Source organism: Leptonotus elevatus, chromosome 2 (assembly GCF_054856555.1).
Source record: "Leptonotus elevatus isolate MCC_2025b chromosome 2, RoL_Lele_1.0, whole genome shotgun sequence".
Classification (NCBI taxonomy): domain Eukaryota; kingdom Metazoa; phylum Chordata; class Actinopteri; order Syngnathiformes; family Syngnathidae; genus Leptonotus; species Leptonotus elevatus.
Genome location: NC_141240.1, coordinates 15304733 through 15331386, shown reverse-complemented (window position 1 = coordinate 15331386; position 26654 = coordinate 15304733). Strand labels below are relative to the sequence as shown.

General features: G+C 38.6%; 3 protein-coding genes across 5 annotated transcripts in view; 2 read left to right on the top strand and 1 right to left on the bottom strand.

The window, feature by feature from the left end:
- Window positions 1–7159, top strand: part of mtcl2 (microtubule crosslinking factor 2) — a 63567-nt gene extending 56408 nt beyond the window's left edge. The window contains exons 21-25 of one of the 2 annotated variants that reach the window (XM_086068410.1): window positions 415–682; window positions 771–989; window positions 1201–1580; window positions 3347–3514; window positions 3545–7159. In XM_086068410.1, coding sequence (XP_085924536.1) covers window positions 415–682; window positions 771–989; window positions 1201–1580; window positions 3347–3472 — 993 coding nt within the window. In that variant the 3' untranslated portion in view covers window positions 3473–3514; window positions 3545–7159. Of the gene's footprint in view, window positions 1–414; window positions 683–770; window positions 990–1200; window positions 1581–3346 lie in introns of both variants that reach the window. The other variant, XM_086068409.1, reaches the window with a different exon arrangement.
- A 2020-nt stretch (window positions 7160–9179) lies between these two features.
- Window positions 9180–19924, bottom strand: dnajc16 (DnaJ (Hsp40) homolog, subfamily C, member 16). Of its 2 annotated transcripts, none has more exons than XM_086068427.1 (16): window positions 19863–19924; window positions 19131–19274; window positions 18198–18379; window positions 18062–18128; window positions 17659–17986; window positions 16925–17109; window positions 16733–16837; window positions 16506–16664; window positions 16293–16423; window positions 16026–16212; window positions 14766–14945; window positions 14610–14686; window positions 14413–14493; window positions 13594–13677; window positions 13341–13511; window positions 9180–11188 (listed from the first exon to the last, which is right to left on the bottom strand). In XM_086068427.1, the coding sequence occupies exons 3-16, from the start codon at window positions 18368–18370 to the stop codon at window positions 10726–10728; spliced, it is 2391 nt and encodes a 796-aa protein (XP_085924553.1). In that variant the 5' UTR covers window positions 18371–18379; window positions 19131–19274; window positions 19863–19924; the 3' UTR covers window positions 9180–10725. The 2 variants fall into 2 exon arrangements, with proteins under 2 accessions (XP_085924553.1, XP_085924554.1); XM_086068428.1 differs by lacking the exon at window positions 19863–19924 and adding an exon at window positions 19715–19859.
- On the top strand, window positions 19769–26413 carry casp9 (caspase 9, apoptosis-related cysteine peptidase). The gene is made up of 11 exons (XM_086068429.1): window positions 19769–19970; window positions 20049–20213; window positions 20868–21072; window positions 21172–21240; window positions 21322–21401; window positions 22261–22437; window positions 22512–22601; window positions 24789–24936; window positions 25009–25197; window positions 25378–25487; window positions 25650–26413. The coding sequence occupies exons 2-11, from the start codon at window positions 20082–20084 to the stop codon at window positions 25764–25766; spliced, it is 1317 nt and encodes a 438-aa protein (XP_085924555.1). The 5' UTR covers window positions 19769–19970; window positions 20049–20081; the 3' UTR covers window positions 25767–26413.
- The last annotated feature ends 241 nt before the right edge of the window (window positions 26414–26654 follow it).

Below are 26654 nucleotides of genomic sequence, written 5' to 3'. Positions count from 1 at the left end.
AATCAATAATGTTTTACCTTCTCAACAATAAATATTCTCGTATTTCTGTAACACTCACATGAAAGCCGAATTATCTTTGTGAATGAAAAAAACCAACAATGGCAAACATCTGCTTTTACTTTGGAAAGCAATGATCAACATTCTTGCCATTTTCCTGGCATGTTACAAACCAAACCAGTAACTGAATCATTCATATGTTTGTGCTTTTTCTACGCTGATGATTTAAATAGTTAAATAGTTTTTGAATATAGGAATGGAAATGAAAACTTTTTTTAATCCAATTTATCTATTTATTGACAAAATAATTGATAGATTAATCTGTTATTAACATTGGTAGCAATCCTCAATCGGACTGCATGACTTTTTGTCATGAAAAATATAACCAGATTAAGATTTTTTGCTCTACTTTTCCAGGCGGTCGGCATGTCCACCAGGTCCACGCAAACAGCCGCACAATACGTCAGCATCGGGCTTCAAACTGACAACCTCGCCAGCAGCCGGGGCGCAGGTTTGCACGCCAAAGCCTGGTCACCGTGGCCCTCATCTACAACCACTTCCCCGCTAGCGTCAGCCCGAACGAGACAAATATCAACGTCTCTGGACAAAGTTCACAGCCGAATCGAGAGGCCCTGTTGCTCACCCAAGTTTGGATCCCCGAAGCTCCAGCGCCGCGTGTCCTCAGGTGTTTGTAAGAGTAGTAGACTGTAATGCTTCCTGCGATTATCAACTTAGTTTTTTTTTTAAGTTTGACCCATCTTGCTTGTTTTCAGGCTCCACCTCCAGACTGGATGGGACACCTTCGTCTCGAGAGCGCAGCCTGTGGAGCCTCCAGCAGAGAGCCATCGGTGGAAGTGGAGGCTCAGCGTGGGCCCGCTCAACCACCACCAGGGACAGCCCCGTGCTCAGCGGCCTCACCGACGGCCTCTCCAGCCTCTTCAGTGTGGTGGAACATTCGGGAAGCACTGAGACACTCTGGAGGGGAGATGGAGGTAAAATACGCCCTTTGGACTTGAACCGCCGTGACATTGCTCTAAAAAGTGTTGCGAGGGCTTGTACGTTCTTCATCCATTAAGTCCAAGCTACAAATATCATTCTAAAATTTGCAGCCGATACACAACATCGGCAAAGAAATTACCAAAATAAAATAATAATTTATTTTCAAACTGTCGATCATAACTCATGAAGGTCAATGTTGTTTAGGTGCCAGTCCAGTGCGACATCCTCACGCCGCGGGGAAACCCTCCTGCGTATCTGACCCACACACACGCTTCGGAGGCTTCGTCCAGGAGTTCTTACAGAATGTGTGCAGCGGCCGAAGCCAGGGAGGCGTCACCTTGCCGGGAGAGGGAATGCAAAGGGACTCCCTTGTTGGAGGGGGCTTTAACTGCGTGGATGAGATCAAGTCAGAATGTCTGCCAGCTGACGTAGGAGGTCTCGGCGCTTTGGCGCTATGTGGGGGCAACGACAACGTGACCAGGATTGTTAACAAGCGGTTCATGAGACAGACGGCCGGCGAGGAGATGGTCAGCATCATGGGAGGAGGAGGGAAGGACGGTAGCCCTGCGGGATCTGGGACAGAGGTAAGGACTTTGATTCGAAGTGCGTGAGTGGTTGAATAACTATGATAAAAACTAACAAGCGTGATTGAATCTGGACTAAAACTGAGACAAAATTTAAAAATGGCGGATCAAATGAACACTACTTCAAAGAAACCCGGACTGTAAATGGACTGCTTTTTATATTTAACTATTTGGTGCCCAAAGCGCTTTACAATTTAAGCCTCACATATCCCCATTCACACACACACAAACACACACACACACTCATACACCAGTGGTCGGGTGCTGCCATGCAAGACGCTGCCAGGTCCACTGGGAGCAAATACTTCAACGTGGTCACCAGGGGTGAGGATCGAACCCACAACCTTACGGATGGGAGACGACCACTGAGCCAAACTGTAATGACAAGTTTGCTCCATGTGATTTTTTGGTTGTTACTAACATAACATTCATTTTTCAAAAAACATTTCCAGTTTAATACATTTTGTATAAACTTTATTTGTACATACGCCGCCATTGTTGTATAGTTATGTTAGTATCAACCAAATAAATCATATGGAGAAAACTTGTCATTACAGTCAGATTTCCTTTAAAAACGTTTTTCGTCTGAAATGGTTGATATGAGTCTTGGCCCTTTAAATTGGAAGTGATTTGAGGAGTTGTAATGAGCCAAATCGCCAGCAGAGGAATTTGGTGCACCATTTTGGATTGTAAATCCCCCGTGCTTATTATTTTGCCATCAAAAGCCATTCCTAAATGTTAAATTAACTGTGTCATAGAAGGGAACCAATGTTCAGATGTTACAGGTGTCACACATTAAAAAAAATAATATGAGCATAAAAGTCACAGATTTTCTTAACATTTTTGTTTAAACAAAAAGCTTTTTTCCCCTGGATTTGGGGCAAAGCAGTGTAGTTTCCTAAAACGTACCTATGTTCTGCTGCTGGTTACTAGAGAACAAAAAGGTAGAATCAAGTTTTTTGTTCTGGTGAAATAAGGGAGTCTATTATGTCATTTGGTAGATTTGATGTAAAAATAATCATAGAACACAATATTCTGTCTTCAGTCTTGAAAAATCAGCCAAAATGTTGTAAAAAATTGCTGCAACTCCCCATTAGGGTCTCTCTGAACCAAGAACTCCTGTTGTTGTTCACACTCCAAACCAACAGGGGGCAGCACAATAACAGAAACCATAGTTGTCCAATGATTGTATTAACTCATTCACTGCCATTGACGGCTATAGACGTCAAAAATTCATTTGAACTATTTCTATTAGTTTAACATATTTTTCTACTTTTGTTAAGAGTATGAAAACCTAGGGGGAAAAAATTATTGTGCATTTCGAACAGATATTAAGTTTGTGATTAATCGTGAGGTGTTTTTTTTTTAATCAGGGGCAGACAAAACAAGTTTTACTTCTTTCTGTCCCCTTTCATTCTTTTGCTTTACTTGGAATTTGAATATTTGTTTCTTTATAAAGATTATTAAGAATTAGCGTTAGGGGATTACATTTTTCCATAATTTATCGCATGACTTCACTAGTTAACTCACAATTAATCAAAAATATATCTGTTCTAAATGTACAATAATTTTTTCTAGGTTTTCATACTCTTGTTAACAAAAGCAGAAAAAAAAGTTAAACTAATAGAAATAGTTCAAATAAATGTTTGACGTCTATAGCCGTCAATGGCAGTGAATGAGTTCTAAAATGATTGCCACCCCACCACCCCCTCTCTGAGATGCTGAACTCGTGAATGAATAAAGTTGTTTTTATTTTTATTTGTCAGGACGGACCCTGCGACTGCATTGCCCGACCTTCTCGAGGCCCTCGCACCTCGCTGGGACAGTGCAAACACCGCCCGCACGAGTCTTCAGCCTCCGTCGAAGAGAAGGGAGAAACTTTGACAGAATGAAAACACTGCTTCTGCTGAACACACACACACACACACACACACCCCCACACACACACACACACACACACACACACACACACATGATTCCTCTCACACACCACTGCCATGTCAACACCTCCTCTCCCATCACCTAACCTGCCACATACGTGCACTGCCAAACATAACACGCCCTGCTCTGCACACATTCATGTTGCACACACACTTTCAGGTCACATATTTCAGCGTCAGTAATTGTTATGCCAGGATGATGGGCCGTCATACCCGTTTAACAATCACAATACTACCAGCAGGACATTCTGATAAATACCGCTATGGACCTAATGAAGCCCTCATCCTCACTCTATGTCATGTTACACCACTGAGCTATGACAGCAGTCTCGGGGGACCTAAACAAAAGAATGTAGTCCCCTCCCACTCACCGTCTCACCCACCTGCATGTGCTGCTTTGTATACAAACAGGGGAGACCTTCTTTGTTTTTTGGCCCGAACGACATCGCGTTCACTTCTTAAGGTGACACCCTTTTTAAAATCCTACCATTTGAAGACCTCAACAATACTTTGAATCCTGAGACCTTTTCTCTAAACATGGGACCATTGTGTTATGTAATAACTATGTCTTTGTCGATTATAAGGAAAAACATCAGATGTTACCTGCAAGAGATTTTTTTTGTGTTGCTTAACAGGTGAAGTGCCTGTTTTATTTCTTCACTGATGTCAAAAGCTGAGCCAAGACGATGGCAGTCATGCAGATGATTGTGTGCGTCCTCCTGGGATGTTCATTGGAAAATGCACACGGATAACCGTGGCAGTGATTTGGCGCGATGTGGGTCAAAGTTCATGCAATTCAATGCAAACATTAGGCCTTTTTTCACATGATGTCAGACGATCTCTGCTGCATTTTTTCTCTCTGAGCAAAGCCATTAGCTTATTATTAAGTCAAAGGGAAAATTTACTTTTTAATTGATTGTCAACAAATACGTGGGTCTGTACAGCCTGTCAACACATTAAGTGTTAAATTACACAACCAAGCAACGCTTTGGTTTTCTGCCTATTTCCCAATTCGCCTGCTTGGTGATGAAGTGCTGCCTCCATGAGTGAAAATGCAATCCATCTTCAAATGTGTGCTTGCCTTTTGCTGTTAGCCTCACTGCAAGTCTGTAGGTCCACCTCTAGTTGCCGTGGTAACAAAAGCTGTACTCTGCAATGGCCCAGCAATATAAGGGCAAGGCGGAGCTTTGGCTCATTTGCATAGGCTGAACCCTCCCTAAAAGTGACTGATTTCAACCAGAGTTGAGGTGAAGTGTTCTGTAATTCATTATCTTATCTTTTATTAAAAACATCTGGAAAAATGTTTAACTTATGAGGGAGTGGGGGAGCCGGATTTGTCTCCTTTACTATTAATTCATTCACTGCCATTGACGGCTATAGACGTCAAAAATTAATTTGAACTATTTCTATTAGTTTAACATTTGTTTCCACTTAAGAGTATGAAAACCTAGATTTTTTTTATTGTACATTTAGAACAGAAATAAAATTTGTGATTAATCGTGAGTTAACTAATGAAGTCATGCGACTCATTACGATTAGAAATTTTAATCGCCTGACGCCCCTAATTTAATAAAAATAATAATAATTATCACGTCAGGCGATTAAAATGTTTAATTGTAATTAATCACATGACTTTTTTTGTTAATTGTTAATTCACGATTAATAAAAATTGTTATATCTGTTGTAGAAGTAGATCTAGATGTAAAAAAAAAAAATCTAGTTTTTCATATTCTTGTTACCAAAAGTGGAAAAAATGTTAAATGACTAGAAATAGTCTATTGCCATCAATGGCAGTGAATGAGTTAATAAATGCCTGCCTACCTTAATCTATAAGGTTATTTGTTAAGTAGGGTCCAGAAAAGCAGTTGTTTTTATGCTTATTTCGGATTAATAATAATAGTAGAAAGGTAAAGTGAGGACGTGGCACTGGGAAAATGACTCAATATGCTTGAGAAAAAAGACAAAGAAAGAAAAAATGAAAAGACCCTAAATTGTTGCCCTTTGAAGATTAAATGTTAAGCCTGCATCTTATTATTTTTTTTGCTTTAAAATCAATAGAATTTAAAATACTAAAATTACAATTAATATTAATAGAAAAAAAAATACTCTAGACGAACCATCAAACAAATTTAGCAAAAACATTTGTGTGTGGTATCCTCTTGAGACATTCATTTACTTTTTTTTCCTCTCATCATAATCCTTTTTTTCCCCCTCATATGCCGATAGTGTTCCGCTTAAAAAATTCTCGGCTCATTGTCATCAAACCACAACGAATAACAACTCAAAAGACAAAAAATGGACTGAAAGATACTTTGCTGCATGTATTGCATTCCATTGCGTCACCGCCATTCTGAAGATCAGCTGATAATTAAAGTGCCTGTCACATTGGCTGCGGACTCCATGTCGAAACTAACCCAGCAGGCCTTTTATTTCAATGACCAAGATTGTTTTTTATGCACAAACAAAGCTACGCTAAAGTTGTACCGCAATAGAGGGACAACAAACAAATGGTTTACAGCATTAGGATAGGAGGAGATGTCTAGTTCGCGTTTTATGGGTATTTCTGGAAATACTTGTTTTTAAATAATATATATGTATATGTTTGTTTGTTTTTGGTTGGTGTCACTCATCTATTTATCCGTTTTTAATTGGCCATTATTTTTAAAAGGAAAGTTACATATCACACCCTGCAGTAGCAAATGACATTGATTGGATAATGAGGATTTCATTACTTTTCAAATAATCTTTAGTGGAATTTGTTGCTAATACGAATACAGTATGTAAAAATATGTTTGTTGTTTGCATACCTAGGAAGCACATTTGGCCTTATTGCACTCGATTGCAATGTTGTTGCTCGAAAAGAAAGGAACATAAAATGACAACAAATCAAACAATTGATCTTTCTTCTCTTTCTTTACTTGATTCTAATAAATAGAAGAACATGAGCTGCTGGCGTCAACATGCACCTTTGGTCCTTTACGTCATCAAGCATTCTCTCCGTTGCCAGCCGGCATTTTGAAAGTGTTTGTAATTGACATTGTAATTGCTTGTCCGTTGCTTTAATCAGGAGTCATCATTTTTTCATTTCATTGAAAACACACACTTTTACAGGTTTCACATTTGCCAGCTGTTCAGAAAACTACCTAAACCTTTTGTCTTCATTACATCTATTAGCAATATGTACAATAGCATTAGCTCATATTTAGGCTTATTGCTAAAGACTGTCTGTAAATTAGCTTAACCATATGCTTGACTTTTTGAAGTAATGCCTCATGAAAAAGGAGAATGCAATGAAAGCTACATAAAAAATAAAAAAAGGAAGCGAATTCCAGTATATCAATATAGAGTATTTTGTTGTTGTTTTTGAGAAAAGCTGAATATCAACAGCTGATCTAGATGCAGGTCGCTGTGGAAATATGTAGCTGTCTCCCTTTACTGACCACACTTGAGCATTTCCTCTGTATATAGTGTTTGTGTATTTTGAAGCGAATGAAAAACACACAAAAATAAAATAAAATAAGACCAGTCATCCCAAGAGGGCTTTTAAAAAAGTTTTTTTAGACCAATGTAGCTTGTATTCTAACTGCCCACTGTGTTTTGTCATAGAATTCACAAATAAATGTTTGAATTTTCAAACTCGTTCATTTTCGTCGTGTTTTCTTTTTCTTTAACATTGGATATAGATCGATAGATAGAGTGAGAGAGACAGACAGACAGAGCGAGCGAGAGAGAGAGAGAGAGAGAAGGACAGAGCGAGAGATAGATAGAGAGAAAGTGTGAGAGAGAGATGGATAGAGACAGAGAGAAGGATAGATAGAGAGTGAGAGAGACAGAGCAAGAGAGAGGACAGCAAGAGAGAGGACAGCGAGAGAGAGAGATGGATAGAGAGAGAGAGAAGGACAGAGCGATAGATAGATAGAAAAAAATACACAGTTCTTAGTGTGTAACAATGTTTGAACTTTTTGCATGTTCAGACACAACACAATCTGACCCCAAACGTGTTAAATTTTAGAATCTTTCTTTTTTTCCATAGAAAATTATGTAAACGCAAATAATTTGTTCCAACTATTACATCATAAAATCGTTATTAACTGCAGGCTTTACTTATAAGTAATTAACCCTCGTAATTCCAACAGATTCGGACACATTTTCAGATTTTTCAGGAAACACAAAAAAATCTAGAAGAGAAGAGCAATGTCTCTCATCGCCGTGGCAACCGGCCAGGATACTTCTCATGTTGTGTTAGCACAAAGCTTGATGGATGCTAACATTACTGTTCAGTAGTGATGGGAAAATGAAGCTTCATGAAGCACTTGTGATATTTTGTGACTCCCCTAGATGGTGCTCTTGGTTTAAATATAAAGGCTAGTGCAAAGGAAATTGATTACATTTCCACTGCATCTTTCAACCAAGAGTGCCATCTAGAGGAGTCAAAAAATATCACAAGTGCTTCATGAAGCTTCATTTCCCCATCACTACTGTTCAGTAAAACACTGCTTTTTAGCACATGCAGTATAGCCTATTTATTTTTGGGTTTGTGTCACAGCATATTCTCATGTTCTTTTTGAAGGTGTTTGTTGGTTTTTATATTAAACTAATCCATAATTAATGTATTTATTTTTACAATTATTTTAGGAAGGTGTTTGGCTGTGGACGGACGGTTCTGCATTTGTAGAACTTCCATGGGGAGTAGCGCAACCAGATAACTTTGGTATCAATGTTCGTACACCTTTTTCATTACCAAATTCAAGCACTTTTTAGACATTCAAGATCAATTTTCCAATTTTGTTTAAAATCCAAACCTTGGAGATGTACGCATTTGTGAGAGGAAAATTAATCATAGAGTGCCCTGACATTTTTTCACAGGTCGGTTCAATGATGGTGATTGCGGAAAAACAAGAGCTTTTATTTGTCAAAAGTGATATTTTTGAAAGATCTCGACTGACAACTCTGCTATCAATGCTGTTATCTTCATAAATTGAAACAATTATTTGAATGCACAGCAATGTCTTGTCTGGTTGGATTTTTTTTCTTGTTGGGGATTAGTGAAGTAATGATTTCCGTCATGCTGAGATATCTCCTAACAACACTGTTAAAAACTCTTAAACACTGTTAAAAACTCTTCGATTTTAAATGTCCCAAAATCGATTTTATTTAAATTATTTTATACTGTCTTGCCTTTGTCTGTGTGTGCCTTTATTTGGAGCGCTGTTCATGTTGTACTCGATTTGGCCACTTAGGGGCAATGTGGTTCCACGTGGTCTAATACAATGTTAAGTTGTAGCCACATTAGAGAGTAGAAGGAAAAAGTCTCGATCAAGTTACTCCAATAAAAGTTGTTTTTTTGCAGTGTGGAGCCGTTCTTTTGAGTGATAAAAGTGCCGCGAGTAGCACGCTAATTAGCATTAGCGAGTCAGACTGGAGCAGATCATTACGATTCCTTGCACATCGATAGATTGAAGCAAAAATCATTGTGAATCAAAAATCGTTCTTAAATGAAAATCGATTCTGAATCGAATCGCAGGCCCAAAAATCGGAATCAAATCGTGAGACATTCAAAGATTCCCACCCCTAGAATTTACTGTAGCATTGCCAAAAATTCGTTACATCACTTTTCCCATGAAATGAGAAAAAGACTGCTGAAAACACACTATTAAAAAACCATAAATACTTTTATTTCTTCCCACAAAAGGATAACTCCAATGGTGAACTTACATAAGCAAACATTGTTGACTCTAACGTGCAATAGTAATGAAATCTATACAGTACATACACTCAAACTTGTAAACATACAACAAAGATATTTTTTTTCTTAGTTAAATCTTCAGATTACTCAGAGTGCCAGTAAAAAGACAAATCAAACAAGCAAGCAAAATGGAACAAAAAAAAAGTTCTGTAATTGGACTACATGAAGCTACTTGTGGGTTATGGTTGCTACTTGGACAAACACAGCTAAATCCTGCACAATTTACACTCTAAAAAATAAAACCAGTGTTTCTATCTCAAAGGAAAATTACGCTGAGGTCCAATAGAAAGGTCACAACACAACAGTAGTACGCAGTATTTCACGAGTCAGTCAGTATCCAGAGTAATAATCTTTGAACAGAAGACGAAACATGCATTAATATTCACGTGCCAGCATAACTATTTAAGATGACCGGCGAAGACGGAAGATTCACAAGGAATGCCACAGCAGCAGCAGCAGCAGCATGTGGCTGAATAAAACAACACACCTGACATGCAGGGGTGTCCAAACTACGGCAGATGGCCCATTTGTCCGGTTTTTTTGCACTCTGCAAAATAGAGTGTGGCAACTTGACTTACCAATGGCACAAGTGATGAGTTTCTCCACGTTACAAGCTGGTGCATGGCCAATTCATTTTTTTTATTTATTGTTTTTTCCTGTACGTTCTGAGAAAGACCGCTGTCATTGGCTGGTTATGTAAAATAAATTTAATAGGACAGATAAAACGAAATTGGGCTTCAACCCCAGGTTTGTCTTATCAAGAATTAAAAAAATAAATAGAAAAAGACATGAAAAAAAAAAGCACAAATAAGGTTGAGCTTTGCGCTCACGTGGGTTTGCATTTGTTTTAGTTTTTTTTAGCAGGTATTTTGGCACATTATTTTTACTTTTTATTTTATAATGTCTTTATATAGTGCAATACTGTGCATTGCTGCTCTTCTTATAAAAAGGCACTTTTGGGGGGGGGGGGGGTAAACAGATGGATGTATGGGTTGGAATGGATTAATTGCATTTCAATTGGAAAAGTTGATTAGATATATGAATACGACAAAGATGAAGACAACTAAAAACGTGACTTTTTTTGCTTCATCATCAGGCTCAAACGGATATCAAAAGTCTTCACACCCCTGTTCAAATGCCACGCTTCTACTCCATAAAAGAAAAGGAAAAACATAAATCAGTGTACAGGTTTTGAAATGATTTATCTTGATGTCATTTTTTTTATACCACAAAAACATGGCATTTGAACAGGGGTATACACATCAAATAATATATATTATATTGCCTATCTTCACCTGCACTGATTTTTTTTTGTGTGTGTTAATAAATAAATAAATAAATAGTGTCCCTCACAACTTTAGATTTTTCTTTGAAGAAAAAGTTTGGACACCCCTGCTGCAAAAAAAGTGCAAAACAAAACATGAAAGCAGCCTTTTCAACGTGAACTCTTCAACTCCTCCTAAGCCGCCCTCATCTTTTTACTGGGGGTGATCTTGTGGAGTCCTGGCCAGGCGGGGATGTAGTAGCGAGGCAAGGTGCCCTCCATGAGCCTTTCCATCCACAACCCCAAGCGGTCCAGCTTGTGATGGATCTGGAGTGTGGACGTGCTGCGACAGCGAGACGATTTGCGTGGAGGGTGATCGTCACGCGAAGCCGCCCTCGACCTCCTCACCGGCGCGGCCGATTCGTCCTCCGGTGTTTTACCGTCCGGGTCTTCTCCGGTGTAGACGGGCTTAAACAGACAGAAGTACTTTTTGTGGCCATTGAGTGCCAGCACGTAGCCGGTGTAGTCCATATTGCTGTTGGCTTCGTTGTGCTCGCATGCGTAGATCTGCGCGGCGTCCTGCGCGCTTGCCAGCAGCGTGCGCATCCACTCGCTGTGCTTGTCCGTATTCAGGAAGGAGAAATGCAGTGTCAGGCTCCTAGAACATTTCAAAGAATCAAATTTCAAGATGATTGAATTTCACTTGATAGAAAGACACTAGTCAAAGATATTATAAATAAAGTTATTGCAAATCAATAAAGTGAGCAAACACACACACACATCCCAGCAGAACCTTTGTCATTATACGTATGCAGCTCGGCGTGGCCCTCAATTATTGAAAATGCTGTAAGAATATTTACTTGTGGTGAGCCATTAAAATGTGTAATACCAGTGTTAACCAGAAGATGGCATGCATCGCTCACTAGCACCTCAAAGCTGTGCATCAGAGAAGAAGAACATGTCACAGCTTCTTCAACATTGATCTCACTATCCCACTGTGGAATGTGATTTAGAAATAACATTTTTAAATCAATACATTTTGTTTTAATCTTTTTGTTTTAGTCTTCGGATGGAACTAGTATTGGATTTACATTCTATATTATTAATTTCAGTCCATATTATGAGTTTGTAGTTACTCTATTTTGCTATTTGGTACTGATAATAAACACATCTGGAAGAACATGTTTCCTCAAAGTACCTTAAATTATATTATTATTAAAAAAATAATAAAATGAATTTGTGTGCAAAAGATAATCATGTTAATCATTTCACAAACTATTTAACAGCAATGATTTAACATGGTATGAAACTAAAATAACCAACATTTATCAGCAACACTTTTCGTTTCAAAAAATGTCTTCAAATGTGTACATTTTCAAATGATCACTTCTACAACATTCTGAGGAAATTATGATGTCCCAGCTATTTTTAAAACAGACCTGCGGACTACTCGTGTGGTTCTTGGAGATAGTGTTAAGAAAAATAATTTTGTCAACACACATTTTTCACTGGCGTAAAACCCTCATTAACAAACAATAACGACTAAATCAGTATGCATTTTTGTCGACTAATGAAGACGGGACGAAAATGTAATTCACTTAATAAAAACTGGACTATGATTTTGTAAAATCTTGTCTCTGCTAATCAGTGTGACACTGTCATGTGACACACACCCCCCTTTCAAACCTGCAGCTAGCGAGTGCAACATGCACAAACATGGGACAGACAGGAGGTGGATTCAAGGTGAAAGGTTTATAAAAAAAAATAAAAATAAAGAAGTAAATTATAGATTCCAAATGCCAGGCAGGAGGTCTAGAGGAAGACCAAAGAGGAGGTTTATGGATGGAGTTAAAAAGGACATGAAGGTAGTTGGTGTGAGAGCAGAGGATGCAGAGGACAGGCTTAGATGGAGGCAACTGATTCGCTGTGACGACCCCTGAAGGGAAGAGCCGAAAGGAAAAGAAGAAGAAGATAGTTATAACATAACATTATTCCAACGTCTATAACGTTCCAATAGTAATGTTAATTCGACCGCTAACTAATGCTGGTTAATTTACTAGCTCGTAGCATGGAGCCATAGTAGCCACTTGTTGATTTACTGTAGTTGTGTGTCAAGTTTTTTTTTTTTTGTTTTCTTGTACTAAGATAAAGACTAAAATGCTTGATTTATAGTCGACTAAAAATGGACTACATAAAAATGGGATGAGGTTGACTGACTATGATAAAAAATTAAGTGTGATTGAAACTGGACTAAATCTCAGACTAAATTTAAAAATGGCGGATTAAATGAACAACTACTTAGACTACCGCGTGCCCTACTGAAAAATATGAGCCAAAGTTCAAACTATCATTTACATATGTGAACTAAAGACTTTTACTAGAATCTTCCGTGACTCATGCAGGTAAGTAACATCTGACAAGAAACACCGAGTGAAGATGAAGATGCTACGTTAGCTTCTCGCACTAGCCCTAGCTACTAGAAGTAGTAGCAGACTGTTAGTCAGGCTGTCACTTGTCACTTAACTGACAAGTCATGGACACAATGTAGCAAAATTCATACAGATTTTCTTGGTTGTCTAATTTCAGTGTGTGATCTCATGTGAGCTTGACTTTTAGTGGAATATTTGATTCATGCACAAATGACCGCCCTGTAACTATCAGTTCGATATCAGTTGAAAAGAACATATGTGTGTATACCTATGTTTTGTTTATGTTGTTCTTGACATGTCTGGAACGAATAAAAGAACGAAAGGAAGACATGCGCGATAAATGGACTAAATCAAGTTCCAAAAGGGACCATTTCAACATACCCGGTGAAAGAGTAGACCTCTTTAGCAAACTTGCTAAGCAGAATGTTCTTGGAGGCATCCGTGAGCGCGAGAACAATGTTCATGTGTCCTGGTCTCAGCCTCACCAGGTTGCTTATGTAGGTGATGTCTGTCAACTCCGTCACCTCCACAAAGTTCTTCTTGGGAGGCCGACTAAGACAGTAATCAAGTTGATAGTCATCTTGCACTCGCCTGGAATGTTAACTCCAAATGAATCAAAAACAATAAATACTACCTTGATGGACCACCCGGCGATCCATTTTCTGTTTTACTTCCATCTTTTGCTTTTGGTTTTGGGGAGTTTTCGTCACTTGAGTCACTGAAGACACACACAAAAGAGTCAACATGATCTAAGGTTTGTTTGTTTGTTTATTTCACAATTTCACAAAATCACACAAGCCATGAGTACAATCACATATCCGTGCGTTCAACAAAGTCTTCTCACATCGGAATATGCATTTTGAATTGCGAAAAGGGACACCCCAGGAAGCTATGAGCTTATTAAACGAGGGTCCAGGCCACCACCCTGAGCAAGAATTAATTTACATGACAAAGTGCAGTATATTAACTAACAAATAATGTATGTCATAATGACTAGTGGTCATTCTATAGATATATCTATAAAATACTAAATAGCTTGTCGTGTGGTCAAACAATGTGATATATGGGTATAATTTCAGATCGATTGGAATAAATGAAAGATTTAATTCGATTCCATGCGAGGAGAGAAAGCAAACACCGTACCACAAATCAATCAACAATATATTTCTCCAGAAGTTGAGTCTTTAGTTTTCTTTTGAATATTGATAGGGCAGCAGATAGTTTGATATTGCTATCCCGCTTATTCCATAGGTCAGGGCCTCTAGAAGTTAGACTAAAACTGCTGCATTTTAATGTCCTATTTTTTTCCTATCAAAAGTAATTTGTGCCTTGGCGAGATGACACGTGTAGTAGCGGGATGAGATTACAAAGTCTAGCATTTAACCTGTTAAGGTGTGATTCTTTAGGGAGGTGCAGCGGTAAAGCAGATTTTGGCGCACAAAAAAAAGTTCACCTGAACGCTTGGACGACCACCGTTCCAAACAGGATGAATAAGGCAGAAAAGATGAGGGACAGCAAAGGCATCATCTCACGCCTGCAAATCACCAAAGACTTAAATTACCCAAATGTGTCATTTTCACACTTTTTAGTTTAGTTTCTACAACCGCTGAAATGCATCATTTTTGTACGTTTGTAAAAACTCCCACTCACCAGTTGTTGTGCAGAATGTCATCAATGACTTCAGAGAGGTAATCATAAGACGCATAGATCCATTGGATAACAAACATCTACAGAGACAACATTCGTCAGTGCTCAGTTCATTTCATTACCCCCAAAAAGATCATATTCTTCAGTCAAATAGCATACCGATGCAAACTCGTTGTTGAGCTCAGGCAGCATGGCATCATGGATCAGAATGGACGGGTCCTTCTGGAGTCGCTCCAACTCCTCCACAAGGAGCTGCTTGTCTTCCTCACTGCCATTCCAAGGAGTTACTGGCTTGAAAAAGGCCTTCCCGGCAGCATTGCGCCTCTCCAGGATCACCACCTGCGGAAAAGGTGCACGCGCGGGTACATATACAAAAGTCAATCTCAAAGTAATACCTTGCAGGCTTCAGCATTTGCGGATAAGAATTTGATCTTGTTTTAGTACAATCCTGCTTTCATTTGGCAAGACCTATTTTCATATATATATATATATATATATATATATATATATATATATATATATATATATATATATATATATATATATATATATATATATATATATATATATATAGGGTGTTAGGCTATTTTTTTTAATTGTAATTAATCTCATGACTTCAATAGTTAACTCACAATTAATCACAAATTTTATATCTGTTCTAAATGTACAATAAAATATATTTTATATAAGTTTTCATACTCTTGTAAACATAAAAGAGTAAAAATGTTAAACTGATAGAAATATGGCTGTGTCTTTTAAAGTAATTTCATAACAATCAATAAAATTGAGTAAAAATTAAAACAATGTACTGTACTGTAACAAACGAGTGTGATATTGTTTTGTTTCTAGGTCATTTTTCTGCCACTAGATGGCATAATTGCAGTTGTAAGATATTAGTGACAGCTCAGTGCATATTTATTTTCATATTAAGAGTTATCTAATCTTGAAAATGAAGTAACTTGTGAGATTCTACACATTTTTTAAATTGTAAAATACAACTTGACTCCAGTCTCCACAAAAATATGCACTGCTAAATTTTGGCGTGGGCGTGTCTGCTGCGTTGCGACTGGAATTCCCCCAGTACAGGCTTTCCAAGTAAGGGGTGGTCATTAATCATGCGTAAAAAAAAGTTAAAAGGATTTTTTAATTAACTGAGGTGGAAGGAACAGTTGGGTGGAAAGCTGGGTTGGTTATCTGGACGAATGTACAGATCGGCGGGTGGGCGATTTGATGGACTAGCTGAAGAGATGAATGGGTGGGTGGGTTGTGTACGTGGAATAGATGGTTGATTGAGAAGGTGGCTAATTGGGTTCGTTAGCTGTTAGCTGTGTCGGTTTAGAGACAAAAATTGGTAGGTGGGTCATTTGGTGGACTTTCTGGATGAATGGATGGATGGACGGACGGAGTAGACTGACACACCTGCGGTGGCGGTGTCTGAGTGCTGTCCTTACTGCTCGTCAGGATGTTACAAAGCGGCTGCTGTAGCTGTTGGTAAACGTAAGCAAATCTCACAACGTCCTTCGTGTTGCCCGAGGCAAAAGACAGAAAGGCTTGGTTCCCTGAAGAAAAGCTCTCGTCGTCGCGTGTAATCAGCAGCACGCAGTACCTGAGACGAGAGGAAAAAAACGCAGTATGAACACATCGTTTGAGGGATTTGAAGGTGCAGACAAACGCACACTCTCTTACTTCCTTCGTCTGTGGAACTGCTTGACGGGACAGAGCTCATCAAAGAGCTTCTGATTCACCAGCCTGGGAGCCAGGAGAAATTTGTTGTTTGACATGAACTCGTCAATAATCTGCTTTTTCATTCCTTTGGTCTGCAAAGAACAATGACAGCCATATTGTATCCTTGCTTGGTTACAAAAAAAGTCTCGCCTCCTTTCTCCCTTAGTGACTCACCTGTATAATGTCAGCGGGGTTCTCTGTGTTCTCTTTGAAAACCAGCATGGTCGGGGCGTAGGTGTTGATATTAAACTGCCTCTGCAGATTGACCGTCTCCGATAGGCCCTGGTCCACATAGCCAAACTGCATGTAGTCCTTGTACGCAAAAGCTGCCAACTATAAAAAGCGAGAGATTAAAACCAATAAACACATTTGAGCAATCGTGACGTCAGTCCCAGGCTCACTTTATAAAGTAAGGGAACGACCGGCACTTGGTCGAACAGGAGCACGTGTGGCTTGTTGACTTCATGCCAACTGTTCAAGAACTGCCTGTTGTTCTTGTCGCTGACCTGAAAAGATACAATTATGATTTGATATGAACGCTGCCATCCGCATTTACTTTGTTATCCATGAGTAGTCAAAACTGAGCTTCGTACCCACTCCACGAGTCTTTGAGGAAGAAGGTCTTCCACAAACTGCCTCAGGTGCTCCTTTGCCACAGCGTAATGGAAGAACGTCACTTTGCCATTTATGACTCCGAGTATAGATGGCGTGCGATGGGCGCCGAGGTGATTGGCTAACCGTCTCTCGTAGCCAACATCGACCACACCGACTCCGACACCTGTGATGAGGAGATGTACGCCCTGTGACTTTCACCATTTAAAGTAAGTCATTCATAAAGTTATTTGAAGGTTTAAATACACTAAACAGTTAAAAGGAGTGTGAAACACTGAGTCAGATTTGTGTTGGGGTAATTTTCTGCCACTAGGTCGCATTAGTGTTTCATGTTGGACATTGGGGACAGGAATAGTACATTTTGCTTTTCAAGTTCAGAGCAACTGGTATTCAGAACATGAAGCAACTTATGGACTTCAGGCCATTATGAACCCTGTAAATTACAACTAGTCACCAGTCTCTACAAATACATAGATATTTATCACATTTATTATTTCTAGTAAATTGTGTTATAGCGACACCTTTGCACATTTGATGTAAAATAAAGCTTTACGTTTTACGTTTAATGCCTCTTGACATCATAGTTAATGCTTTTTAATATATTTTATGTATATTTTAATATTTAAGGCCTTATTTTGAGCAAAATCTATTTAACAACATTTAATGCTTTAATGGCCCACAGAAACCCTGTAAAAAAAATGTGTTGATTCCGAACCTAGCGTCTCCATTTCTTGCACCACCTCTTTCCACACAGGCTCGATGTGGATGCAGTTGAAGCACCAGTCAGAGGTGATCTTGATCAGGTACGGTCTCCTGAAGCTGTCAGGCACCACGTCGTTGACATATTGGTTAAAGTGCAGCGAGTACTTGCTGTCGGAAAAGTCCCGTTGGTTTTTGCTGTTGAATGGGAAGTTAAAGAAGGACTCTTCGAAGTTGAAGTTATCATGGCGGTAACCACTATAGCGGCCCCTGCCATACGGCTGGGTGTCATCTGTCTGTCCGTAGCGGTCATAGTTGACACGTTTGTCCTCACTGGATAGAATCTAGATAGTGGGGAAAACATAGGTGTTTGTTTCTGTGACAATCGGAAGACCTGTCTGACAATTAACTTTACTTACCTCGTACGATTTGGTAATCCTGATAAACATGTCTTCAGATCCCGGATTTTTATTTTTGTCAGGATGCCTTCAAAAGAACATATTTATTACATAGCTGTTAGCAAGCCTAAGCCACTTTTGTTTTAAAGATACTCACCATTCTCGAGCAAGTCGCTTGTAAACTTTCTTAATCTCAGCCAGACTTGCGCTTCTAGTGACACCCAAGGTTTTGTATGGGTCCAGCTCCGGTCCAGCGTGGGTCGCTCCTAGCTCCAGCACATAGATGACCACCATGACAGCCAATGGCAGTGACATCTTTATTTCTGCCATCACTGTTACCTTAACAACATAAGAGAATCTGTCATCATCAACTGCTCCATCTCAGAGGGCTGGTTTTAACAGGTGTAAATGTTTTATTGCTAGGGTGTAGTATACCAAAAAATCACGGTTTTGTATGTGCCTTATTTATGAGGTCACAGTTTGGTTCACATCGGTACAATTAAAGTAACAAAATGCAAAAACCTGTTTATCTTTTGAGCACATTGGAACACATTTTGTAGCATTTAAAATGCAACATCAACAGCTTCACAGGTGAAAATCAAAAGTTCGTCTTGTTTTTACGAAATGAACGATACGGATGAGTGCAACAGTCACAGTTTAAGGTTGAAAAGTGAATTATTGCACTTCCTACCTCTTACCTAGTAATTTGTTGTATATACAACAGATGTGGGTTGGGAACCCCAATAATTGCTTGGTCGTATTAAATAATTGTCCATGCATTTGCATTCAAGAGGCCAAACAGGCGTTTGACATATACAGTAGGGTTCGCAGATTATTCACACACTTTCAAATCTTAAAAAATGAATTACTGATCTCACGCGAATAGAACCAATGGCCGTGATCAGAATAAAAGGAGGCAAGACAGCAAAAATAGAAACAATATGTCACCGTTATGCGGTGCCACTATGTCACCATGCTACATTCTTACCGGTTTACTACCGGATGTAAAATATAGTGTACATCATTTAATTTGATACTGAGAGTATTTAAATCACGTTGCTACAAAAAAAGGGGTCAATTTCTAATGCACCTTAAGCAGCTGCAGTCAACCAGCACTACGCCACATTTTTACGGCAGGTGTTGATGGTCGTCGGGGTCTTGGTGGATGCTGGACGACGACAATCACAAGGTGTGTTCGGCAGCAATTCCTCGCTCCTCCAGGGCACGGATACATCTACGAATATGCAATAAATCCAAAGTACTGTTTGGAGGTTGAGTATTTCATAGAAACCCATCCGCGTTTATGTATTTTTGATTGGTTTTATACGCCGTCGCGCCCCGACTTTTACTGTAACCGCAATGTGTTGCTTGCTGAACTGTGGTTGACTACAGTTCGCTGGGTGTCAAACAAATCAAACGCACCTTTTTATTTTATGTATGCTGCGAGTTGGCCAATCACAAACAAGAGTGATGTAAACAAGGAAGTAACGCTTGTAATCGACCATAAATAAGATGAATTAAAAGAGCGTGTATTTTACAATATTAGGTTATAATTTTAACATATTTGAGCGAGAATCCACATGTCAGCTAGATATGCTGAAAATGAGTTTGTGTTTTGAAGCGTTAAATGCACGACAGAGACAAAAGCTGGTTAAGGAGAAAACCATTGCATACCCAATGGTTTGAATTTGGACATGAAATCCGACATGATGTGGAAAGCTGCTGAGATAGACTTGTTAAAGAAAACGTTAATAAATAGGATTAAAATGGAAAATACTTAAAACAATGACAGCAAGTCGCCGATTAAAGGCAGAAGACGTACCAAACCGTACGAAGTCTGCCTGGAAATACGTCGTAGAATAAGAAAAAAGGCGGTGCCAACCAGATGGTGACGTCATTCACAAAAACAATCGAGAAACCAGACCAGGAAGTAGATGCTCTCGTCAACACAACGCGTTGTCAAACCCCACCAAAACCACAATTACTTATTTTGTTTGTTTTATTATAGCGTTTGTGACCGTCTGAAAGTATTTAATGGAAAATGGAGGAAGGACACCAGAAGATTCTTCAGCGCTACAGGATAAATATTGTCACGAGTTTGGAACCATCAAGTATGTATGACCGTCTCCTTCAGAAAGGGGTCTTCACTCCAGACATGATCGAGAAAATAAAGGTAGGATGACATTTGGGTATTGTAGTTTAAAGAGTAGTGATAAACAGTTGTGATTCTTCCATTTAAAATAATTTTGGATCGGCGTCTTACTGTCTTGTGAATGTCCTGGACATGCTTGCGTAGACTTTCTAAACATATATGTTTGTAAGTTACTTGATGACTCACAAGTGTGAATATAAGTCGTCGTTCACGTTGTAATTGTCTGTTTAAGCCACTGAGAAATTGAGTCTTGTTTTACATCGTTCATTAAATATTGCAAGCTCTTGATTGTTGTTTGGAATGGAAACCAAAACCAAAATGTATTTTAAAACGAATTTCCAGTAATAACCATGGCAATATACAGTAAATCACCAATATATAACTTTCCTAGATGTTATTGCAGCCATAAAACGTGAAATCACTCTGCTGTAAAATGACAAAAATGGAATTTGCCCCCTTAACTTTTTAATGGCTTATATGTGCCCTGTGATTGACTGCCAACTAGTCCAAGGTGTGCCCCACTTCTCGCCCAATGTCAGCTGCGATAGGCGTGGCTCACCTTTAAAAACAACAATCTAAGAAAATGGGTGAATGAAAGAAAAAAGGATGAGTGTTTTATACACACTGTTATATACATATGCATTCAGAAATTAGTTAATCAATATATCTTAACAGAGCTCAGGAACTAGACGGGACCAAGCCAGGCAGCTGGCGCGGGACCTGGCGACCCGTGGGAGTCGGGCCTTCCCTCTCTTTCTGGAATGTCTTAAAGATTCAGAGCAGCACAGTTTGGCAGAGCTCCTCCAAAGTGGAGCACCTGCGGTTCAGGGGTCAATGTCCAACCGCATCATTCACCCTGTTGTCCGGACTCTTCCAGTTTGTAAGTGCACATTACTCCGGTACATTTACCGGTAATTACGAATAATCATGTTTATGGTGAATGGATGTGTTTAAAAACTTCAACTTGTCTCTTGTACAGCCTCTGCAGTGAATTTCCAGAATCAAATAAAGGCTGCCCCTATCCATCCAATACAGACTCCCACTCCATGTAAGTTACCGTATGTGTGTTGGATCTGAAGTTTGCGTGATTGACTTATTAATTGAACATGAACGGATGCTTCTGCCACAGCACCTGATTCGGAGAACCTGCAAGCGCAGACGCAGGTCAGAATCCGCGTGCAAGGCAGGACACGGCGAGACAGCATTCAGGTAAGCATCGTTTACCCGCAGTTGTTGTGTAGTTCAATGGAGTAAGGGAGCTGCCATTTCTTATTTTACACTCTTGGTAGCACCACATTAAAAAATAAAATAAAAAATCACCACACCTGCAAATTATATGGTCCATCTGTCCGTTGTAAAAAATATGAGTGTGTGTATTGAAAAGCAAGCAAAAATCCACCTTAATGCTTAATACAGTTTGGGTATTGTTTATTAGATTATGGGGTGGAAAAGTTCATCTGAATTTTATGGAAAGGTTCCGGTAAATTTTCATGGGAATTTGGAAATATTCCAAATTGGAAACTTTCCAAAGACATGCATGTCAGGTTAATTGAACACTCCAAATTGTCCATAAGTGTTTATGGTTGTTTGTCTCTGTGTGCCCTGCGATTGGCTGGCAAACAGTTCAGGGTGTACCCCGCCTACTGCCCGAAGCCAGCTGGGATAGGCTCCAGCACCCCCGCGACCCTTGTGAGGACAAGCGGTAAAGAAAATGGATGGATGGAAACTTTCCATGGTAATAATGTAATAATGGTAATAATGAGGACTAATTTTGTTTTGTCGTGAGCAGATATCCATGCAAAGTAGAGAATTCGGCTGGCAAAAAAAAGACAAAAATTAACCAAGCAATTGCTCGCTCATTAGGACACACTTGTCAATCAAGCTACCACTGTAACTGCATGAAATGTGGTTGTTTTTGTTTGGATTAAAAAAAAAAAAATCTCTATTTATATTTAATTTCTCTATTAGGAACCAACCTTCAAATTTGCAAATTCCTTTTTTTATATTTTGTTTTGTGAGCGTAAACACATTGATGTCATGGCTTACATAATTCCCCTTTGCATGCCAGAGCTACAAAATGGATGCCAACCCGTGCGGACACTGCCTCATTATCAACAACGTGGATTTTGAGCCACAGACCGAGCTGAATAATCGTGCGGGGTCCAACATCGACTGCGACAGGTTGGAGAGACGATTCCAAGCACTCGGCTTTCTGGTGGAAGTGAGGACAAACCTTAAACAACGAGTAAGAATCACTTTTTGTTCTCGCGTGAGGCTGAAGTAGCGGACGTGATGCTAACCGTTCTCTCCACGTCACAGCGGATCAAACACGAGCTGTCCGATTTATCGAAGAAGGACCATTCGCCATTTGACTGCTGTGTGGTTATCATTCTGTCTCATGGGACAGAGGTAAGATGCCTTAAGACCAATTGACAATAACGTTCACCCCGTAAAAGAAGGTGTCACTAGCCTCTTTGGTTATTCAGCACTTTATTTACGTTATGACAATGGTATGTTGATTTTTTTTTAATTATCGTGCTCCTTGAGATGCAACATCTCTTTTACGAGGGGGTCCCGCACAAAAAAATACAACAAGGCAATCAAAATGACACACCAGACATTAAAGGCAGTACAAAATAAAAGAAAAAAAATACAAAAACAAAAGACAAACATATAGAATACAATAACACTTAACAGAGACAACCTTAATCTCAACACAGCAAATTTCTAATTGTTTCATAATAATAAAGTAAAAATATAGCGTGACAATACATTATTGAAAACATTGACAATCTGTTTTTAAGATATTTAAAAAAAAATATGGAGCGAAGACAACACACACGAATATTAACAGGTAGACTATTCCAATTAGATGGGGCAAGTGACTTAAAGGCTTTCTTTCCTATTTCTTTAGTGACAGAGGGGACTATGAAAAATAAAACTGGTTTGAACTTTGTAATGTATAGCTGGTTGACTGTGGAACAAAATATTGTTTCATACAATAAGGGAAATTAAAATGAATACATTTAAAAAGAAACTGAAACCAATGAAATTGCCGTCAATGATCTAAAGAAAGCCACCCCAAATTATCATACATTAAACAATGATGAGTAGAAAAAGAATAACCTAAAATAAACCTACATAGTTTATTATAAAGCACATTAAGGGGCTGTAAAACGTTTTTTGATGCAATCTGATCAACAATATCTGCATAATCAATAATGGGCAAAATAAGTTGAACAATCATTTTTTTCCTAACATTAAATGTAAAACAATGCCTCGAACGAAACAAAACACCCAAACCAAAATTTCCTTTGTTTGAAATATGTTCAATGTGATATTTGAAAGTTAGTGTTGAGTCTACCCAAACTCCTAAATATTTACATTTATCAACTTTTTGAAGAGGTCTACCATCATTATATGTCAAAAACAAATCATTAGCACCAGAACTCATTTTTTTCTTACACCAAAGAGCATAAACACATGTTTTAGTTTGGTTAGGAAGCAGTCTATTTTCAAAAAGCCAAGTCTGAAAAATGTAAAAGTCATGCTGTAACAATTCTTGAATTTCCAATGAAGAAGACTTTGACGTATATACTCTATAATAGTATCGTCGGCAAATAATTGAACAAAACAGTCAGAAAAAATACAGGGAAGATCATTGATAAAAATAGAAAAAAAGAAGTGGACCGAGGGTAGATCCTTGAGGAACACCTCTAGGTTGCACTAATAAGTCAGATTTACATCCTTTCAAAAAACAACAACACTGTTTTCTACAATGTAAATAACAATTAAACCACAATATTGAAATTTAGATAAACCAATAGCATACCACTTATCTAACAACAAGTAACGATCTACAAGATCAAACGTTTTTTTTAAGATCAACAAAAATTGACCCAGTAAGTAAACCCTGATCAGATGCTGAAAGTACATCATTAGAAAACTTTAAGAGAGCAGTGGTTGTGGAGTGGTTAGATCTGAAACCAAATTGATATTGAGAAAAAAAAATGTATTCAGATAGTGATTAAGTTGATTAAAGATATTTTTTTCAAATACTTTCACAATAGAACATAAGCTTGAAATAGGTCTATAATTATTAGGCTCTCACTTTTCACCACCCTTGTATAGATGAGTAACACGTGAACATTTCCAAATAGTAAGTATTTCATATGTGCACAGTGAAAGATTAAACAAGTCTGATAATGGATAACATATAATATGAGAAGCTAATTTAATAAACTTTGACTCAATTCCATCTAGCCCAGAACCAGCACAAAATGAATTTAAATATGTAGTGTTAGTAATTAAATTAGAACAAACAGATGAAAAATGCTTATTAAACGCAGAAGCAATGGATTGTGGATCCTTAAGTATCTCATCTGCAACTCTAAGTTGATTAATTGAGGATTTGTCTGATGTATTCATTAAATCGCTAACATTTTGGGGGATTTTAAAAATGATAATTTAGTGATGTAATTTTTTTTTAATATTACAGTCAATACAGTAGTTGTGCCGCCGCCCAATCATTTCAGTTGTGCCCCTGTCACACCCAAATGAGTGCAATAAATCTCACGTAATGTGCCCCAATTGCAGGTGAGTCACAACCGCTTCCCCGGTGCTGTTTATGGCGTCGACGGCCAGTATGTTCCTGTGCAGTACATCACAAACTACCTCAACGGGAAACACTGCCCCTCCCTGCAAGGGAAACCAAAACTTTTCTTCATCCAGGCCTGTGGAGGAGGTAACTAATGGTGATTGTTAACTCCTTTGATACAATTTGTAGTAATATCCGTTATTTTCCCCCGTCATTAAGATGAAAAAGACCGAGGCTTCGAGGTGCCGTCTGACGAGGCGGAACCGTGCAGCGGCGGAGCCGACGACCAGACGGACGCTATCCCCGCATCCTCCAGCAGCGACTCACTGAGCACGTCTGATGAACCTGACGCCGGCGCCTCACTGCCCACCCCTAGTGACATTCTTGTGTCCTACTCTACTTTTCCAGGTATGCTCCATTAACCGAGTTCAGAATGATCTCTGAATGAATTGTGTGTAGCCGTTGTGGTCCACCAGGTGGCAGTAGTGCACGTCAAAGGCATGTATGAAGAAGCAGGCATGAATTGTTGACATGTAACTCAAAGGCCACGCCATCCTCATGATTTTGTGACCGATTGACACCACACAGGTTACGTATCTTGGAGGGACCCTCAGTCAGGCTCCTGGTACATCGAGACGCTGGATCGCATCCTTGAGGAAAATGCTGCCACTGATGATTTGGTCACAATGTTAATGATGGTGAGCTGCTCTGCTCAATGTAAAAGTAAACACATACTGTGTTTAATTATTTACACACACACACACACACACACACACATTAATACACATAAATAATATAAATATATATATATTTATTTATTTATTTTTAATTCATTTATTTATTTGTTTTTTTGTTTGTAGGTTAACAATGACGTTTCCCAGAACTCTGCAAAAGGCATCTACAAGCAAATGCCAGGGTCGTTTAACTTCCTTCGCAAACTTCTTTACTTTCAAACCTCAACACTGGGACAAAATTAAATGTTACTGTACAATCTCTTTTTTATATATATATATATAAATTATAGGACAGCAATTCATTGTAATGTATTTTCTTTAACATTTTGGAATTTGAAAAATAATTGTGTCTTGTGTTTTTTATACTGGTATGTTTCAACAGTGACAGTAATTCCTTGTGTCTTGCTATAAATTTATAAATACCGGGAATTTTTGTGAATTTGTACATTGTTTGTATCATTTCTTTTTAGGCTTTTATGAATATTTTTTTAGACTGGGTGTCATTTTTACAATTTGGTAGAGGGTGATCTTTTTAATCAACCACTTATGTTGTTATTTATAAGTGACATCTGCATTTCTGTGTCACCATCTCTGCAGAACCAGGTGCTTTTCATGTACAGTAAACACGTTTTTATGGTTTAAAACCAAATGTCAAATATTTTTGTTACTGTGAGTGTCAGACCCCCCCCCCCCCACGTATGTAAATAGCAACCTACAGCTTGTGTTTGCAAATGGCATGACAGTTCTTTTAGGTGAACTGAATCTTTAGAATCAGCTCATTAAAAAGTACCGTTCCCCATCATGAGACTATTACAGGTTATTTTAGATGGTGTAATATAATACATGTCCATTTCTTGAAAATCTTCAAATAAACATAACTATTTGTGCATCACAAACTGGTCTGACTTGGACTGATGTCATCAAGTGTTCAGTGATGTCTCCTTGGGGTGAGATCTCATATAATCTCACAATGTAACCTACTGATATATATATTTAGATCACAATAAATGCCTTTGTAACATTCGATGTGGGGGAAAACAGAGAAATAGGTGGTTCAATTTGGATTGAAGTCTTTGGGTCATTACTGTATAAATACAGATCCTTCTCTTAGCATCATTAGTGCTACACACC

Bases quoted from the DNA above. Each gene is read 5' to 3' on its own strand.
- casp9 (XM_086068429.1), top strand. From the start codon at position 20,082: ATGGAGGAAGGACACCAGAAGATTCTTCAGCGCTACAGGATAAATATT. The intron at 22,438-22,511 runs GTAAGAATCACT...TCCACGTCACAG, and splicing joins GGACAAACCTTAAACAACGA to CGGATCAAACACGAGCTGTC. The intron at 22,602-24,788 runs GTAAGATGCCTT...CCCCAATTGCAG, and splicing joins TTCTGTCTCATGGGACAGAG to GTGAGTCACAACCGCTTCCC.
- dnajc16 (XM_086068427.1), bottom strand. From the start codon at position 18,370: ATGGCAGAAATAAAGATGTCACTGCCATTGGCTGTCATGGTGGTCATC. The intron at 18,129-18,197 runs GTGAGTATCTTT...GTTCTTTTGAAG, and splicing joins AAGCGACTTGCTCGAGAATG to GCATCCTGACAAAAATAAAA. The intron at 13,512-13,593 runs GTAGTATTTATT...TTACTGTCTTAG, and splicing joins TCGCCGGGTGGTCCATCAAG to TCGGCCTCCCAAGAAGAACT.